At 42.2% G+C, this 17,928-nt stretch overlaps 1 protein-coding gene across 2 annotated transcripts in view; it reads right to left on the reverse strand.

The window, feature by feature from the left end:
• RALGAPA2 (Ral GTPase activating protein catalytic subunit alpha 2) overlaps positions 1 to 17,928 on the reverse strand; it is a gene marked incomplete at both ends in the record, with an annotated part of 234,696 nt that overhangs the window by 120,769 nt on the left and 95,999 nt on the right. For both annotated transcript variants that reach the window (XM_080931325.1, XM_080931324.1), the window contains 5 exons: positions 8,422 to 8,598; positions 9,881 to 9,971; positions 13,547 to 13,644; positions 15,323 to 15,436; positions 15,945 to 16,079. In XM_080931325.1, the coding sequence (XP_080787451.1) occupies positions 8,422 to 8,598; positions 9,881 to 9,971; positions 13,547 to 13,644; positions 15,323 to 15,436; positions 15,945 to 16,079 (615 nt within the window). The remainder of the gene's footprint in view (positions 1 to 8,421; positions 8,599 to 9,880; positions 9,972 to 13,546; positions 13,645 to 15,322; positions 15,437 to 15,944; positions 16,080 to 17,928) is intronic.

Below are 17,928 nucleotides of genomic sequence, written 5' to 3' on the forward strand. Positions count from 1 at the left end.
GAAGGCTGTCAGAAACACCTACAACACCTCAGTCTAGTTGAAGGCTATAAGGGTATGACAAGTATTGTCCCCATTGTCAGTATAGTTGCAGTGCAGTAAAAGAAAAGGGGAGGGTAATAAAAAGCCCTTTCGTTCATTTCTTTACCTTGTTTTTTGTTTTAAGGATCTCACAGTGCAATGCTTGCTGTGCATACTGAGCTGGAACTCACGATGTAGACCAAGCTGTCCTGAAATACGCACAGCTCCATCTGCCCTGGCCTCCTGAGTCACCACACCCACCTTTACCTCTTTTGTAAATTTAATTAATTTTCTTATTTTAAAAATGTTGAGGGTTTATTTGACGTACGTTTGTGAATGCTTTGCTGTATGTATGTACATATATCATGCATGTGCCTGTTGCTCAAGGAAGTCAGAAGAAGGCACTGGAACTCCAGGGATTACAGTCACAGATGGTTGAGTGCGTTTAAGCTTGTTTGTAGTTTCAAACTATTGGTCCTTGCCTTCTGTCTTGTATGAGGCTGGCTCTCTTGTTCACTGTTGTCTATGTGGCCTATGACGTGGTGTCATTGTTTTGTCTCCAGTTCCCATGTCCTATAGGATCACAGGGATTACAGGTACACCACCAAGTCTGGCTTACACGTGGGTTCCAGGACTCAAACATATCCTCACACTTGTGCACAGGTGAGTGAGCCACCTCTGCATCCTGTAGAGCTCCTTTCTGCTTACTGAATCTTCGACCCTGTTGCAACTATAATGACAAACAGGAACAATACTTGTCATATTTCAATACCCTTCAACTAGACTGTAGGTGCTTCTCAGGCTTTTATGGTTTTGACAGCCTTCAACGTTTCAAGGAGTACTGGTCAGATATTGTAGAAACTGTTCCTCAGCTGAGAACTGTCTGGTTTTCCTCACAGTATTTGATAGTTGGTTTTAAAGGCCAATGTGATGCACTAGAATCACTTTGGATGAGAGTCTCAATGAGGCCCTGACTACACTGTTTCCTTGATCAATCTAGGTTTGCTAATATTTATAGAGAATATTTTTATGTGTTCCCTCTTTTGTTTTGTGGGTTTTTTTCACTTTCTAGTATATTCATGTAACCTTTAGTTTTACTAGCTTTTCAGTTCATGTTCTATGGTATCATGTTATCTTTCTCTTTAATTTTGGAATAGGACACACGTCATATTTCACTTACATACATGCAAAACAGGCCATATTTTGTCCTTCATAAAAGACTTAAGCTACATTCTAAAGATAATATGTACAGTTTTATTTGAAGTCTGGTTTTTTGTTTCTTATTTTCCTTTGTAAAATTGTTGTTTTTCTTATTTTTTCATCATAATCACAGGATACGTTATAGTACAAACCAGGCATCTCTGTTGATAGAAATTGGCCAACTTGTTAACATTCTGTGTAATTTCTAAGAGTATGTATCTTAGCTGCTCAGTTAAAAACTATGCCTCCCAAATACGTATATACATGTGTGTCCACTCAACTGTGCTAACTGTATTGTTTTCTTATTCTTACTCATTTCTTAACTCATCAATTAATGGCAGTTTATATCCAGATTTCTTCCTATGAAAATAGTTTTATCATCAATTTCTCATGTCTTTTTTTTTTTCTTTCAAACTTCACCTCATATGTCTGGAGGCTGGGAAGTACATGTAAATGTAGAACTATTTGCTCCCACTGATAATTTCTACCCTAAATTTTACCCAGCTGTCCACCCACAACTACAATGGTGGTCTTTTCTCCTTTAGAGAGCTCATTTACATTTATTGTGGTAGCTGACACGTTTGACTTATTTCTAAATCTGTATGCTTCTGTTTAAGTCACCTTTGCTCTGCTTCTCCTTTGAGTTTTGCTGAGAATTTATTGAGTTCTCTCATTTCTGCCAGTATTTTCTCTCTCTAATATCACATATTATTTCCCTCTTATTTATATAATTATTCCAAAATTATTCTAGCATTTACCCCATACAAGTAAGAATGCATTGATATCTGCATCTTTTAAAGGCCTGGTCTAAGCAAATGAAGCACATCTCTGTATGCACCAAGGGAGGGGTAAGAGGGTCAACAAGGAGCCAGAGGAATGAATCTGCAAAGCAGAAAGCAGGTCCAAGATGGATCCAATAGCTTTTCATGCTAGCAATGAAATGCTCCCCAGACATTGAGACAAAAGATTCAGCAAGGATGACAGGTGGTTTCATGGAAGGCTGTCCACAGAAGCACTGATGCTTCTTTGGGGAAAAACAAGGCTATTCCTTCCAGAGGAGCACCATATACTCCGAGGAGAAGAAACATTAACATGTACAGCCATCCAAACCAGAATTCCTACAAGCCATGTCTGGAAAACTGAAGGCACAGAGGCTAAAGTGTAATCACGGGTCCTCTTCATTTTCTGACTTTTATAAAGCCTCAGACGAGACTCCTCCTGCAAAATCAAGTACAGTGCCAAGCAGCTGCTGTTTACAAAGACATGAGGATGCTTTAATGAATTCTTATGAATCAATGTGAGCCCTCAAGTGAATAAGGACCATGCTATGACATTTGCTTCTCTCAATAAGACTGCCATATTGCTTCAACTCCATAGTGGTGGGTCAGAAAATTAGGTGACGCTTTGCTTCATCCTAATTCCCCAACTCTAGGAATGTAGCCAGATAAAGTGAGACCAGCCCCAGCACCTCAGTGACACTGCTGCTTTGCTGAAGTGACAACTCCACATGCATGAAGGCTGGGTACTCACTCACCACCTGCACTGTTGTGCCTCTACCAACCAACAGACCCTCAGTTTCTAAGTATCTGCACAGAAAACCTGTTTCATCCTGCTTTGTATCCAGGAATCATTCTCGTCTCGGAGATTAAAATCGTAGGCAACGTCTCCCACTATCGAAATATGCTGAGCTCTTTAAAAGGCTTTCAAGTGACTGTGTTCATTTTTCAATATTACTGTGAAGGTTTTAATGAGCTAACGTGTTTTTGCCCAAAATTATCCGGCTGGTGGCACAAGTTCCAGAACAGATGCTGACATTTTACATGTAGATGGGTCCTCAATGAAGGAACGCTTGATTAAAAATGGGGATTTAAGAGATTTTAGAAAATTCCTCATTCACCTCCTAAATACCAAATATTTGCTTTAATTTCATTAGCAGCCTATGTCATTTTGTTTCTAAATGTTATAGAGGCCTTTAAAATTATTAAAGTATGAACTCTTAAACATATGTAAAATTTTATCATCTTTCTCCAAATACATTATTATAACAGATAAATATAAAATTTAGAAATTTGAAGGAACTGAACAGACAAATCTGTTCTTATGAGCACAGGCACAGTTCAGACGGCTGTAGTTTTGTGTAGAGCTGACAGAGTTTGAGTAAAGGTAGCCTTTTTCTTTGAAAGAAAGAGATCACCTCTCAGACTCTTGTTAGCATCTTAATTGTAGGGACAGAAAAGCCAGGTGACCAGCTCAGGATCAGAAGACCGGGGTACAAGCTGGCATTCTGCTCCACGGCGGCCTGACCCTCCGCCCCTGCCTCATCTACTTTGATCACTGGTCAGTCTCAGTTCAGACTTTGACAGCGTTACCGCCAGTGTAGCTTTCACTGTTTATGTTATTTCATGAAATACATACAGGAGGCTGGTAAAACACTCCAAACGTGTGTGATGACAGAGAACACTGACAAACCGTTCCTACAAATTAACTTCAGTGTGGAGGACAGTGCTCAATTCACATCTACAACTGTAATTAAAAGGTCAGTGATAAATACATAAACTAAAAGAGATCTGAAATTACATCCCATGATGATTTTAAGTTTATAATTTAATACTTTCAGATAAATACCTGTCTAAAGCTTAAAGCATATCTGTTCATTGGTGTGGGTTACTTACTAGGGGCCTCTCTTTCCCACACAGTCCTGAGGGTCAGAGGTATTGTATACACAACAGACAATCTGCCTGCCAGACTGGAGCTCATAATCCAGAGGAACACACCGGCCCCTCCCACCCAAAGCCAGGCATGGGCAGTCTCTTCTCAAATCTTACATTAAACGTGATCTGGAAAGGAATGATCATCAAAGTTGGACTTTGTCTTTTGGGGTCCTAATTAGTCAAATAATTTTTAAAGTTTCTTTGATTTTGAAAGTTTTAGATCTTTTGAGGTTAAACTGTCACCATGTTTCTTAGTGCCAGCTCTTGCTTGCTTGTTTTCCTTTGTCATTGAGAAACCCTCTCTACCCCAAGACCAACTATACGTGGAATTTTTACTTCCTTTCTCACTTTTATTTTCCTGGAAGACATTTCCTTTCATGTGTATTAGAGTTTCCTTTTCACATTAAGAATTCTGTATCTTTGGAGCTGACTTCAGGTATGATGTGAGATAGAGACTCCGTATCTTTTACTCTGACACGGCTAAGTATTTGTCACTCAGACCCACTGAATAGTGTACACTCTTTCCCTGCTAGGAATGGAAGACCCCCCCCCCCAATCGAATACCACATCCCATACCTGTGAGGACTTAGCCTGAAGACTACATCAGATGGTTTTTAGTCTAGCTGGCCATCCCTAGGATTTTAACTTTCAGTATATAAACTACAGAACATTTATCACATAGCCTGAGATAACCAGGCACATCTGCTGCCTTGATTGTAAGTTCTTAAGAATCAGAGCTGTGACTCGTTCCTCTTTTGTGTGTGTGTGTGTGTGTGTGTGTGTGTGTACATATGCTTACACATGTGTAGAAGCATCTATGTGAGTGAGTGCATATGGGGGCCTGAGGTTGACATTGGTGGTTTTCTCAATCATTCTCTGCTTTATTTATTAAGAAAGAATCTCTGAACCCAGAGCTCGCCATCTCCACCTGGTCTAGGAGGCAGCTTCAATGGGCCCCGCATCCTGAGTGCTGGGATTACAGGTGACTGCTTATACCTGCTTGGCTTTCCCGTGGGATTTAGGCATCCAACCACGGTCTGTATGCTTGCATGACAAAGAGCCATCTCCTCAGGCCCTCAATTTTTATGTTTTCCACAGAATCTAAATCTGTATTTCTAGATTACAAGCTTCTCTGTTAACTGAAGGATGAGCTCGGATGCTGCATTAGGAGCAGAGCCACAGACACACACTTCTGAGCTCCAGTCTAAGACTTGCTGTGTACATTACTGCGTCTTTTCACTTTCAGTACTCTTAATGCTATGGCACCCAGGGCCTGGCATCTTACAGAGGGACTACCCCTCCTGGTTTACTCCTCCCTCACCGGGAGTACGAGCTCTTCATATGAAAGTCATCAACACAAGCATCTTCCCTGCCTGTCCACCTTTGTTTCTGACAGGTCAGCCCTTCTACTCCCGCCTTCCACAAAAGGACCAGATCCCATCAACTAGACAGCCTCAGTGTTTAGAGTTTACTGAGTTCACCCATAACAGACTGCCACCCTCCGTTGCCTTGTTTTTCCTGTTGAAAAGACAACAGAGCTTGTTCCCATATCTTCTTCCTCTATTTCTTAACTAAACTTGATGATTCCCTATGTGACTCCTGTGTTCAGAGACAATTTTTCCTAATTACCACCATTTTATTTACATGGATTAATAGACCTGATTAAACATAGCCCAGGTATAGTTTAGAACAACACATCATAAACTCAACCTTGTTTTCAATAAAATGAAATGATTTAAACAGTAAGCAAATATGAAAGTAACCTATTAGCTCCCCACCACCAAACCCCAGCGTTCTCCAGTCTAAGCAGCTGACAATGGGCAGGATTATTCGGTGAGAAACACAGCACTGTTCTGTTTGTTTTCTGTAGTGCTGATGATCAATCCCAGGGCCCCACACATGCAAGGTAAGTGCTACCACTGAGACACTGGCCCAAGCTCATCAGATGGCTTGCTTTTTCTGCATCTCCTAAAAACCACGTTAACAAGAGTTTTGTGGATGTTGTTTTATGAAGAAATTGTTCTCTTAAGAACAGAAAGTTAAATCAGAACTGTGATAATCCTTAAGCCTCATCATATTACAGTGTGTGCTTTCCACAGCTGACAGGATGAACTCTTGAACTGTGTGTACTGATTCTCCAATTAGTATTTCAAAGAAGAACAAAGTATTTGGAGGAGTTAATCACAACATGGTGCACCATACAGAGTTACAAATCTCATGATGCTAAGCAGTCAGATGCATACTCTGAAATGGGATCAAAACTAATCTTTCCCAAGGACAAACAAAAGAAGCACTCATCTAATTTTCTTTCCTTTCAATAAAAATAATTGCATCTGGTTCACCTTTAAGAACATTCAAGTAAGAATTAGCACTGGATCTATCATACCAAGGTGAGAGATCTCTTACAAACTGACTCTAAATACAGGCACTAACAACCCTCCAGTAGTGCAAAGGGCTTCACAGCTATTATTCTAGCTGCATATACCGGGGCGTGTAGAGACAGCTCAGCATTTGGGGGCCAATTCTGCTTCAGGCACTTACTAGCATTTTTTTTAATGTGTGTGTGTGTGTGTGTGTGTGTGTGTGTGTGTGTGTGTGTGTGTGTGTGTGAGTGTGTGTGTGTGTGTGTGTGGTAGGGGTCGGGATGATTTCTGTGGGTCTCACAAAACAGAAATGGAGAGATTCAGCCTGACTGTTATACAGCATTAGAAGTCTTAAATCCTATGTAAGTTCATAGTATTGACATCAAGGTCATTATCTATTCTATACATTATATATACAAATATCATTAATGCTGACTGGATGACACTTTAATGTTATATAGTTCCAAGGACTTGCAAAATTATCAGACATTTCAGTTAACATTGGTTTTATATTACAATGAAAATTAAAGTTTGCTTGGTTAAGAAAAGTAATTTGCAATGAAATTTAGGCATTTTTCATACTTTTGTGTAGTTTTTAGCAATTAAAAATGGGTTTTTATTTCCTAGGTGTTTCCTGGCTCACATCCGAACTGCTGGGATTACAAGTGTGCCGCCATGCCCAGAGGAAAATAATCAGATTATTCATTCATTCATTTATGTATTTATTTATTTAGGTCTGTGTGGTATGGGTGGCATATGTACATGTATTGGAGTACACATGCCTTTGTGCATGCATGAAGAAGCTATAAGTTGGGCATCTTCCTCTATTGGTCTTTACTTTAATCCTTTAAACCTGAGCCTCGCATTGAATTGGAAACTTGGCTTCTCTGTTAGACGGGCTGGTCAGTAAGTTCCCAGGATCTCCTTGTCTCTGCCATGATGCTCACGTTAAACAGCTGCACGAAGGCTTTGGTTCTGTGCTTCAACTAACAACCTCTTTATTCGGGAAAAACAAGTCATGATATATCCATATAAACACTAACATTACAAAGTACATGAGAAGGGGAAAGAGAAGACAGAGCAGCCACAAACCTACCACTGCCTCCCCAGTACTACCGGAACACTCTGCCTATGGCCAGTCACTTAGGTGATAATCCACAGGCAAAATCTCTGGAAGATACACTGCTTCTCTTTAAGACAGCAGGGGGGAACACCAGAAGCTGGGATAAGAGGTTTTATTCTTTTGAGAGTTCTTGTTCATTTTAGGTACTGTTACATTACTTATAAAATATATAGGCTTCTTGGTAAAGCATTTAAAACTATACTAAGGACGAGATGGCTGAGGTCTCAGGTCAAATACCTTCCAATACATGTCAGCCATTCCCTGACCTTTGCCAATGTTGTTCCTTGGTTGTCGGCCAGATAAATGCCAGTTCCTGTGAGCTTCTGCAGTGAAAGGTTTTTGTAAAACTGGATTTCTTTAGAGTAAGTCCTGTATACCTGGCTTTTTACATGGGTTCTGGGATTCAAACCGAGCCCTCAAACTATCACAACAAGCACTCTTACCCACTGGACCATCTCCTCAGTTCCAGGAATAATTATTATCCTTAAAAAATGGAGCCAGCATTACAGGCTGCTGGAATAGGGCTTCTGGAACCTCATGAAGTGGGTATTCCTCTAGATCTTAAACTGGGTAGCAACAGTCCACCGTTGCTCATTTTATTATTATAACTGATCGCCCCACACATATGTCATATTTTTACATAGTATATGTAAAATCTTTTATGATACTTAAAAAATTAAATAGTAAGATAGCCAATCTCCTTGTTGTACATGTACAATTCATGCAAGCTAAAACAACAACATTTTCTGCCTCCAAAGACCTTGGTAATGGGCACCATCACTTCTTCCTGTGGTAGACAGTGGCATGGCAGGCTTCCTTCCACATCTGCCTGATTTCAAAACTCTTTCCATCCAAGACTCTAAGAATTCACAAGCAATTGTGAGCCAGTGACTGGAGCTGTTCCAGTGTGGATGAAAGCGGCTTCCCATTACCCGGTGCTTCGGGTTTGCGTGGGGAACTCTGGGATCCGCTGTATGCAGCAGCAATCCTTCTCAAACACATTTACCTGTTAAGTTTGAAGCCTCCGTAGGACTCAGCTGTAACCAATGGCGGGCGTCAGAGTCGGCCACAGCGTCTGTGGGAGTGCTCAGCTCCGGGTCCTCCTCACAGGTCTGCCACGGGCTCACTGCCAGCTCCGCGTCACTGCCGTAGCCCACGGCTGTGTCACTGCCAGCACCTTCACCTGGCAACAGAGCAGCCAGCATTTGAGAGCGCAGCACATGAAGAAGGCTCAGAATCATCTCTATGTAGGACACACTTGCCCAGATGATAGCATTTGCTCAGGGGGCTGGGTGCAACTTGAAGAACCTGGTTGGAGTTTGGAAGTGTCCCTGATAGATACTTGCTTAACAAAAATAAATCTTCCAAGTATAGGGCATTAAAAGGCTTGATGAAGTATTCTGGTCATTGCTTTTGCTCAATTTCCCATGTGCCCCAAAGTTGCATCAGGTCCTAGTTCCCATCCAGATGCATCCATAACATGAGGAGATGGTAAGAAACAGGAGGAGTATGTATAACTGATTTTACTTCATTGCATGTTTTCTCTATTTCAAGCCGGGTGTTCAGACTCACACCAGGCTGCACCACGCAGGCATGTTGTGGAATGAGGTGTCTACCACTACAGATGTGGAGCACTGACAATGTCCTCCTTTAAACACTGGAAATGTAATTTGTCACAATGTAATCATGCAGAGATTGTAAGATGTATGTGGTTATTTAACTGGGCACAAGCTAAGCCTAGACAGCCCTGCTGCTTGCAGCTACCTGGCCATTTCCTAACAGAGCATTCGCCCACCTTCCCTTCAACTGCTAACGGCCCCTCAGCTATGCCCTCTCTACTGCTGTCCTCTATCCACTTGCAAAGAACTACCCAAGTTGTCTCGATAAGCAGATGGCCCTCAGTCGAGGAGCATTCTCTCTAGAGCTACAGGCATGGCGGGGGGGTGGGGTGGTGGTGCATGAGAACACCAGCAAGGGTCATTAGGGGTCAGCAGGGGTGTCCAGGGGCTACCACTCTGCTCCACTGATGAGGGGGCCTGGCCTCGGAGGACAGGAGAAGCCAGCGCAGGGCGCAGACTTTGTAGCATATGCTAGCATCCCAGGGTTCCACACTTTTCACACACTTGCCCACCGGCTTCCATGTACCTCTGAAGCTTCTTGTTCCCTCCCTGTGGCGACTCTGTGGGAGAGGTAGCTTTTCCTTATGCATCTGTCTGCCCCCTTAAGACCCTCTTGTTCTTCTCACCTGGATAAAGGCCCAAGGATAGAAAGACAGGCCTCTCAGTAACTAATGGAAACTGTTTATCAACTGGATTAACTACATAATTTCTAAGTTCCTGATCAAAAATATTCTCCACAACCACCTCTTCTCTACTGACAAGATAACCACTGCACTTAGAAAAGAGGAAAGCAAACCAGGCCTACTGCACTGCAGGCATGGGCAGAGCCCACTTCCTGGAACTTACTCTTCAGTCTCTCCCTGCATCTTCCGTGTGTCTGCTGTAAATCATCCTTCAGATCCGGCTCAGCAGGACTGCTGCTCCTTCGAACCAAGATCTTCAGACAAAAAGAAATGCTGCTTTCATTACCAGAAAGTTGAAACTTTGACCAGACTGCTATGCTCCTAGCCTATTTTTAAATAAAAGAAGCAATAATAGTAACAAAACACTGAATACTATTTTGCTTTTGAAGGGCATGTTCACAGGCTGGTATAATTAAGTTACATGTTTCTCAAGATCTGAAAGTCCAATTCATATTCTCTACTTGGTCAACTACCGCAGCTGAGTGGGTGTGCTCAGACGGGATGTCAAACCCTGCAGAAGTGGTTTATTTTGAAGTTCTGCTTGCTTCTCTAATCAAATGCACACACAGTCACACAATTCTCCAGGAAGCCTGAGCTCCCATGGATGTTTGGGCAGGAAAAGTACACACTCCACCCAGACTTTCAAAGGGCTTCTCAGAACCTTCCTATTGATGCACTACAGAACTCTCTACCACTACTAAACACAGAACCTTATTTTAAACACAAGGGATTAAAAAATCAGGAGGCAGCCTGTATTCTCTAGCAATTTACAGTTTGCTTGGAGAGACAAAACATACACAAACTACACAAAATACATAATAATGTACATAAGCAAAATATAGACATATACTGTGTATGTAAAGTATGTGAAATAAAGTGTTACCTTAATCGGCTGACAGTTCCAGGAGAGTGGTTCAAGAAGGCTATAGATACGAAGTGGTAGAAGGAAGGCGGAGGGAACAAGGCGGGAAGCGCCGACTGGTGATCAGCAAGTTCTTTTGCAGGAAAGGGAGCTGCTCAGGGCAACCCAGTGACTAAGAGTGAAGCCAGCGCTATCTATCATTGCTAGTGGTGGAAATCCCGAGTGTCAGGACCAAAGCGGCACTTCCTGTTGGCTCCAAGATGAAAATACAAATGCTTTCCCGAACAGTCCTCATTAAGCTAGACACCAGGGCTTCCACAAATTTAGATCAACCCAATAGGCAACGTAACAAAGATCACCAAAAACTTAGAAAACAAACGACCAGGCACAAGAGTATCAGGAAAAAACCGAGATAGATTTAGGTCCCCAGATGATTTCAGTGAATCAGATAGAGAATCTAGAATTAGGATTTTGAGCAAGTTAAAGGCATAAAAGATGAGAAAATAAAAATGATAAGTAACAAGGGATTATTAGAAGCTACAAAGTATACTTAATACATTTGAACTCTGAAGCAAAATGCACAGCAGTGAGGGGGCAGAAGCTCACAAACGCAAACCACTACCTCTAGGGAAGCAAGAGCCCAACTCCTCCAAGGGCAAAACCAGACCCAAAGGATCTGCTTGCATTCTGGAGCTCATAGGGAATACTTCCAAGGCTATCCCTAATGTCAGATTTATTGGACTGCTGAAAACAGAGGGCACTTTTATTGGTGAAAAAATAACCCAGACGAGATCCAGAGAGCCAAGGAGAATGGGTGACACAAATGGAAGCTTAGGAGACCTGGCGGGTAGGACAAGAAAGACTAGTTTGTTTCTATCTAAAATTCTGGAACAAGGGAGAATATTGAATAAAAGGACGGCAGTACTGGAAGGCTTCATTACAAGATTTCTCTAAAATGGCAGAAGGAAAGCATCCATGGTTAATGGGTACACAGACATAGCATAGAATAGAACGGGACAAATGCACACACCATATTAAGTCTGTACCTGAATGCTGGATGCTCTGCAGTGAAACTTAAGGACATGGACAAAGACCAACAAGAAACAACTAGAATAGATGGAAGACATCTCAACAGCTCAGAGGAAAGACAAACGGTAGTCCAAAACTAACTTCCTTTAGAAGAGGTGAGGAGAGAAAGAGAAGGAATCAGAACTACGGTTGTTAAGATGCTGTAATCCTGTTCAGAGACAAAACACCTGAGAAGTAAAGTGAAGACATATGAAGAAGATATATTCAGGAAACAGCACAGATGACAGAGATGTTGTCTTTCAGATCGATACAGAAAAATTAGATTCAATAAATAAAACCAAGAACAAGCAGCTGGGGGGAAGGGCTGGGTTGCTCCTTCCCTCCATACACAAAAGACATTTGCAGGTGAATAAAAGACTTGAAAGTGTGGAACCAAAGAAAGCATTTTATAGAATAAAAACAAAGAAATAATCCTTTTGTAGTTGAAATGTTTTAATTTCATAAAATTCTACCATAATAGAGAAAATTAAAATGTAGGATTTGTGTTTAACAAAGATAGTAGAGTAAAAAGCAGCCATACTAGGGAAGATGTCTGTTGTAAACATAGTCAAAATAAATCCTCAGTCAATATTCAGACTATGCAAAGAATTAATGCAAGTAAAAGGGGGCGGGAAATAACAACAAAAGCCATTGGCTGGCATTTCACAGATAAGAAATAAACAGCCAATCAACATGGAAATTTGAACTTTATTAGTAGTCCAAGAAATTCGAATACGCTGTCCCATTCCCACACAGTTCAAACGTCTGACAACACAGGATGCTCATGGGAACTCGTTACTTTGATGGTAGAGATACAGGAGGTACGAGAGGAGCACTCGGGGAAGAAGCATCGTTTTGGAGAGAAGAACAATCTTTTATTGTATAATTTAATTCTACTGCTAGACATCGCACAGAAAAGCATTTGAACATGGAGGTCTGGAGAAATGTCTAAGAAGGTACACAGCTGTGTTCTTCAGAAAACCAAAGCACTGGACACACTGGACAGGATCTAAATGCCATCAACAGAATAAGGAAATAGTGAACCACCCTCCAGCAGAGAAAGTTCCAGTGAGTTAACTGCTATATAATAACATGTGGATACTCTACAAATGTGCAGCTGAGTGAACAAAACAGCACCTACAGAATATTTTAGAATGTCAGAAACTAAGTAACATATGGCTTGAAGCCATATACATGCAAATGAGAGGAAAACAAAGCCAACACCACGGTGCCTGCCTTTAAACCCAGCACTTTGGAGGCAGAGGCAGGCAGATCTCTATGATCCAGCCTGGTCTACAAAGAAACCCTGTCTTGAAAAGTCAAACAAAACACCAAAACCAAAACAAACAACAAGAACAAAACTGGTGGCCAAAGCAACATCCATACAATCAAGCTGGTACAAGTCTTACTCACGTAAACACAAGAACTCAACTCTGCTAGCTTCTCAACAAGTGGGACCTTCATATTTTCTGTTTCTCAAATATCTATGTTTTTATACATATACACTAAATTTTAAAACATGAAAAGAGATTATCTTAAAGAATGAGTTACAGGCTGTTTCTTTGTATGTTTTGTTTTTTGAAATAATGCCTTCTTTACAAACTCAAACAAAACCACACCAGATACACTTTATGAATACTGTATCAGGCAGAGCTTTCACTCCGAAGTGAGCCACACAGCATGGGTCTGGGTGAGCACTACTTCATGCTGCACCTTCTGTCTGTAGAATGACTGTACGTCACATACAAAGCAAGTACAACCTTAAGTGACTTCAAGATTATTTGGTCCTCTAATCAAACTAAGTGGGAAAAACTTTTAACTACCACCAATAAATTCATTGTCCTTGTACAGCTGATGCTTGGTTATCATGGCAGAGGGATTTTCTCTTAGAAATCTTACTGTTATTCCTTCATGTTCATGTGTCACGTGTCCTTTGCTCTCTTGAGCAGACTTGGGTTCTGAAGAGTTCAAATTCTGTGAATTTTCTACCTTCTGACCTAGAGATAGGAGTAAGAATAATAAAGTGAATGTTTCAGAAGGTAAAATAGGCAGGCAGGCAGGCAGGCAGAGGCAGAAACAGATACACCATTGTATCCAGATGCCACAGCATATACAGAGGTGCTGAATCAGGAGCCTGCACTGGCAGCATCTAACGGTCAGTCTACAGAGGCTTTGCCTACAGCCCACCATTAGGTCAACTGGAGCAGATGCCAAGCTGCTCACTGTGGCTCACAGTTCACTTCGTACACTCCGTTGGACAGGGGCATGCAGCACATCACTCAGGGAAGGTGAGCTTGGAGACAGCACTGGACAAAAGGGCTGCCTGGGTTGGCCTGTAAAGCAACAGGAAGGGAACACCAGGACGGCTCTGGGTTGCCTGAATACAAAGACTATCCCAAGGAAGCAGAAACAGTGTCAATAGTTTAAAAAGAAATACCACCACAGAGCCTGTAAGGATTTAAGAAAAGATCATAAGAGTATCTGATGAATAATATGGAGCCAATAAATTTGAAAGAAATTAACAAATAAAACCAGTTCCCAGAAAAACATCAAAACTAAATTAAGAAAATCAAAGTAGTCTTATAGTTCTTTAATTTAAATTTTTACAACAAATGTTGTGTGTTTATTTTATATAACATGCTGCTTTTGAAATCTGCATATATAAATCATTGTAATCCACATATGTACTACCTCATACATGCATGTGGTCAGAGAACTTAAAAAAAATCTCCTCTTGGCTAGGCATAAGGGTACATGCCAATAATCCAGCACCAGAAGACTGGGGAGTCAACTCCAAGTTCCAGGCTAGCCTGGGCTAATGTCTTATCCCTTAGACGAGCAAGCCATTTGATCTGAGCTCTTCAGGAAGGAAGTGCACTGTACTATACACTAGGTCGCTGAAGCTTCTCTTCTCTCAGGTGAGCTTTGTTAAAACTTGAAAGGATTAAAACATTTTCTTAGAGGAAAGCCCCAAGCAACTGATGCATTCACCCAAATAATTAAGGCATTTTTTTTCTTTGTTTCTCCTGACAGTCCAAAATTAAACCCAGGGCTTCCTGCATGCAAGGCAAGTGTTCTACCACAATGTATATACTCATATCCCTAACGATGCACATAAAACCCTTTAAAGAACAGAAAGTTTTCGAACCCTGTATTTTCTCCTCTTTATTTTTGCTATAATGTCTTATTTCAGGGACGTGTCTGAGGAAAAGTTCCCTCATCTGCTGACTCTGCTGTCAGAAGACACGGAAGAACCACTGACATACAAGACAGGTCATTGACTGACTCGGGGACTACAGTGGAATGGCTGGCACTTACTCACTACACACTGAGCTTGTTCTTCACTGTAAGATACACCAGCACAACTGACTGCCTCTCACCTTCCACGGCCTGTTACCTTAGGAAGCTAGAGAAACCTGATGCATGCTCCGAGCCGGCTCCTTTCCGCCTCACCAGCTTTCATTCCCACCCGACCCCTCCAGCTCTTCCTCTTCCACTGTCGGTCCTCTTCTTACTCAGGACCCTGCTCTGTCCCTCCTATTCCAGACACTCCAGACGCCTCTCTAGTTCCCAGTCACCTCAGACTTGGAAAGTATGGTAAGCAAGCAAATGAAATAGCAAGACAGTTTCACTCCCGGAAGTCACATTCCTACAGTGAAATAAAGAAGTGATTACCTGGGCCGGGGAGCTGGCTCAGTGGCAAAGTCCCTGCGGAGCAAGTGTGAGGACCTGAGCTCAGAGCCCCAGAAGTCATGTGAAAAGCTGGGTGAGGCAGCGTAGGGCTGTAACCTGGGGCAGGGCGGAGACAAGCCTCTTTAGAGCTCACTGGTAAGCTTTCAAACATCAGAAAAACGTTTGGCCTCTAAATAAATAAATAGGTTGGAGGTCATCAAGGAAAATTGGCCCAAGTCAACCTTCGGCTCCACACATGCACATATACATACTAGCAACACATATATAACATGTAACTCTTTTCTCTCCCCTCCTTCCCTGTCTGTCTTTCTGTCTGTCTATCTGTCTGTTTCTCAATAGACATTTAGAATAAATGTAATAAGCAATACTGACAGCAGCTTATCCCCATCCCAAGACCAAACCTCTGGCTTTGTGCTCATAACTGAGGACTCAGCCAGCCACAGGGCAACAGATCCCCGTACTGGGGGCAGAGGCAGGAGGGACCTGCAAGTTCCAGGCCAGCCTAGTCAACAAACTGAGTGCCTGGCCTGCCACAGAAAAAGGGGGACACCCTGTCCTCAACATTGATCAACCAGTCAAACAAATGACAGTGGCTTCCACGTACCTTGAGAGGAATCAGAGTACAAACGCTCAGTGATGTCAGAGGTGCTGCTGCTCCGGGGGACCTGCTGCTGTCCCACCACAAGATAGTCACAGTCGGCTGCCGCTGTGCTCTCTGCCTGTTGGAACTCCTCCACTTCTGAAAGTATTAATGCAAAATACACAGGACTGTGGTGGAGATCATATAAAACATTTCACACTTAACAGATTTAAAACAGTACGTTTGAGATGTTTTAGAAAGCAGACTGTAGGTAATCTGCACACACATCACCAAACTTCCTGTGTTTATCAGTAACATTCCTTCCACACCATCAATACTTTTCTTTTTAATTCTAATCAACCTTTTGTTTTCCGGGTGAAAGAAGGGAACAAGAAAAAACAAAAAACAAAACAAAACAAAAAGACCCACAGAAATGGTTGATGAGTCTGAGTCATTTGAAATCTCGCAGGAAGACTCAGCCATGTAGAAATGCAAAGACAGATGGTTAATACTTGAGGAGAGCACAGGTGCCCCCAACTAAACTAAGATAAAAGGAAACAGGAACTCCAACTGCACTAGTCCTTCTAAGAGACAATGTACAACTGTGCAAAATAAGACGCTATTTAATACTCATACTATCACGTACAAAGCTCAACTAGTCACTAAGCACAAAAATGATCCGCATAGGATAAAGTGGAAAACCAAGAGGAGCTCTCACCGCCTGCTTATCTTGCTGATAGCTTACATCCTCTATTCCCTTCGAGCCATTTCTAAAGTACACAATTCATCTGAACCTTTACGACCAGTCACGATACCCTCTCCCTCTACACTCACAGCCCCAGGACTCTACCGTCTTCTGCCCAAGTCATCTGAGTTCTCCTCTAACTAGTCACTGGCTCCTTCTGTTTGCTATTCTCTATGGGGCTGCCAGAGAGGCCCCTAAAGTGACTGCCAGCCATCAATCGACTCCGTGCTCACCTGCACTGTCTCACCTTCCTCTTCACCATCTCCACTTTCCCAGTCATCTTTGCCTTCCCTTGAGCATTTTTCTATAGCAGTCACACAAGGCATATGCACACGTCTACCTATACATCCAAAGCAAAGGCAGGGCTCTTCTCACAGGTCTGCTAGAACACTGAGCACCAGGCCTAAACACTATGGGGCCAGTGGTGAAATGGCAATGCTGTATTTGTCACTCCTGTATCAGTAGAGGGAGCCCAAGAGCTTCCAAACTTCCTGAAAAATAACTGGCCAAAAATAATTGTGGACAGAGAGAAGACTAGGTTTTTTCCTCTGAAGCTTTGTGCCAGACAGTGGTGGATGCCAGTTTCTGAGTTCTGAGCAGAAGTAAATAAGAACTGAGCCAACTCTGGCAGCATCTTTCTAAAGATAAAGAACATCGCCATCTGGTGGGATGCAACACAGCCACAGCACCGTGGCTTCCAGATTAGTGTCCCCACTGGTCCTCAGCACAGCAGACGGAGGACACAGCCTGCCGGAGGACACAGCCTGCCGCCACCAGCTGTCTGCCTTCCCAACAGGCAGGCCTAATACATCTTTTAAGGCTTTGTTTTTGCAAAACTGTTAAGAGAGACTTCTCAGATGGAGAAAATCCAAGCCTGCAGAAAGAACTGGAAATGACAGGAATGGAAGAATGGGCTGCATACAGCCGACAAGAGAATGGCACTTTTCCTCCCTGATGGCTCTCGGGCTCCCTCTGCTGGCATTGCTGTTGAAGAAAGACCATGCTGGGCTTAAGCTGCTCCCATTCTACTGTGTCCTGTTGAGTTGCTTTTTTGTAACTAATGGAAATGGTTTTACCATTATGTAAAATGTAAAGACCCGGGATTTCCTATAAAACAGAAAAGGGACATCTGAGTTACGTAACAATTGTGCAACAAATTTAGATTTGATGCATCCTGTTTTGAATGTCACACAATTTCTGTTTAAATCACTTTAAAGAGCTGAATTCTGCCTCAGATTTTAAGTTCATTTATGCTCTGTGAAG

Source organism: Micromys minutus, assembly GCF_963924665.1.
Source record: "Micromys minutus genome assembly, chromosome: 17".
Classification (NCBI taxonomy): Eukaryota; Metazoa; Chordata; class Mammalia; order Rodentia; family Muridae; genus Micromys; species Micromys minutus.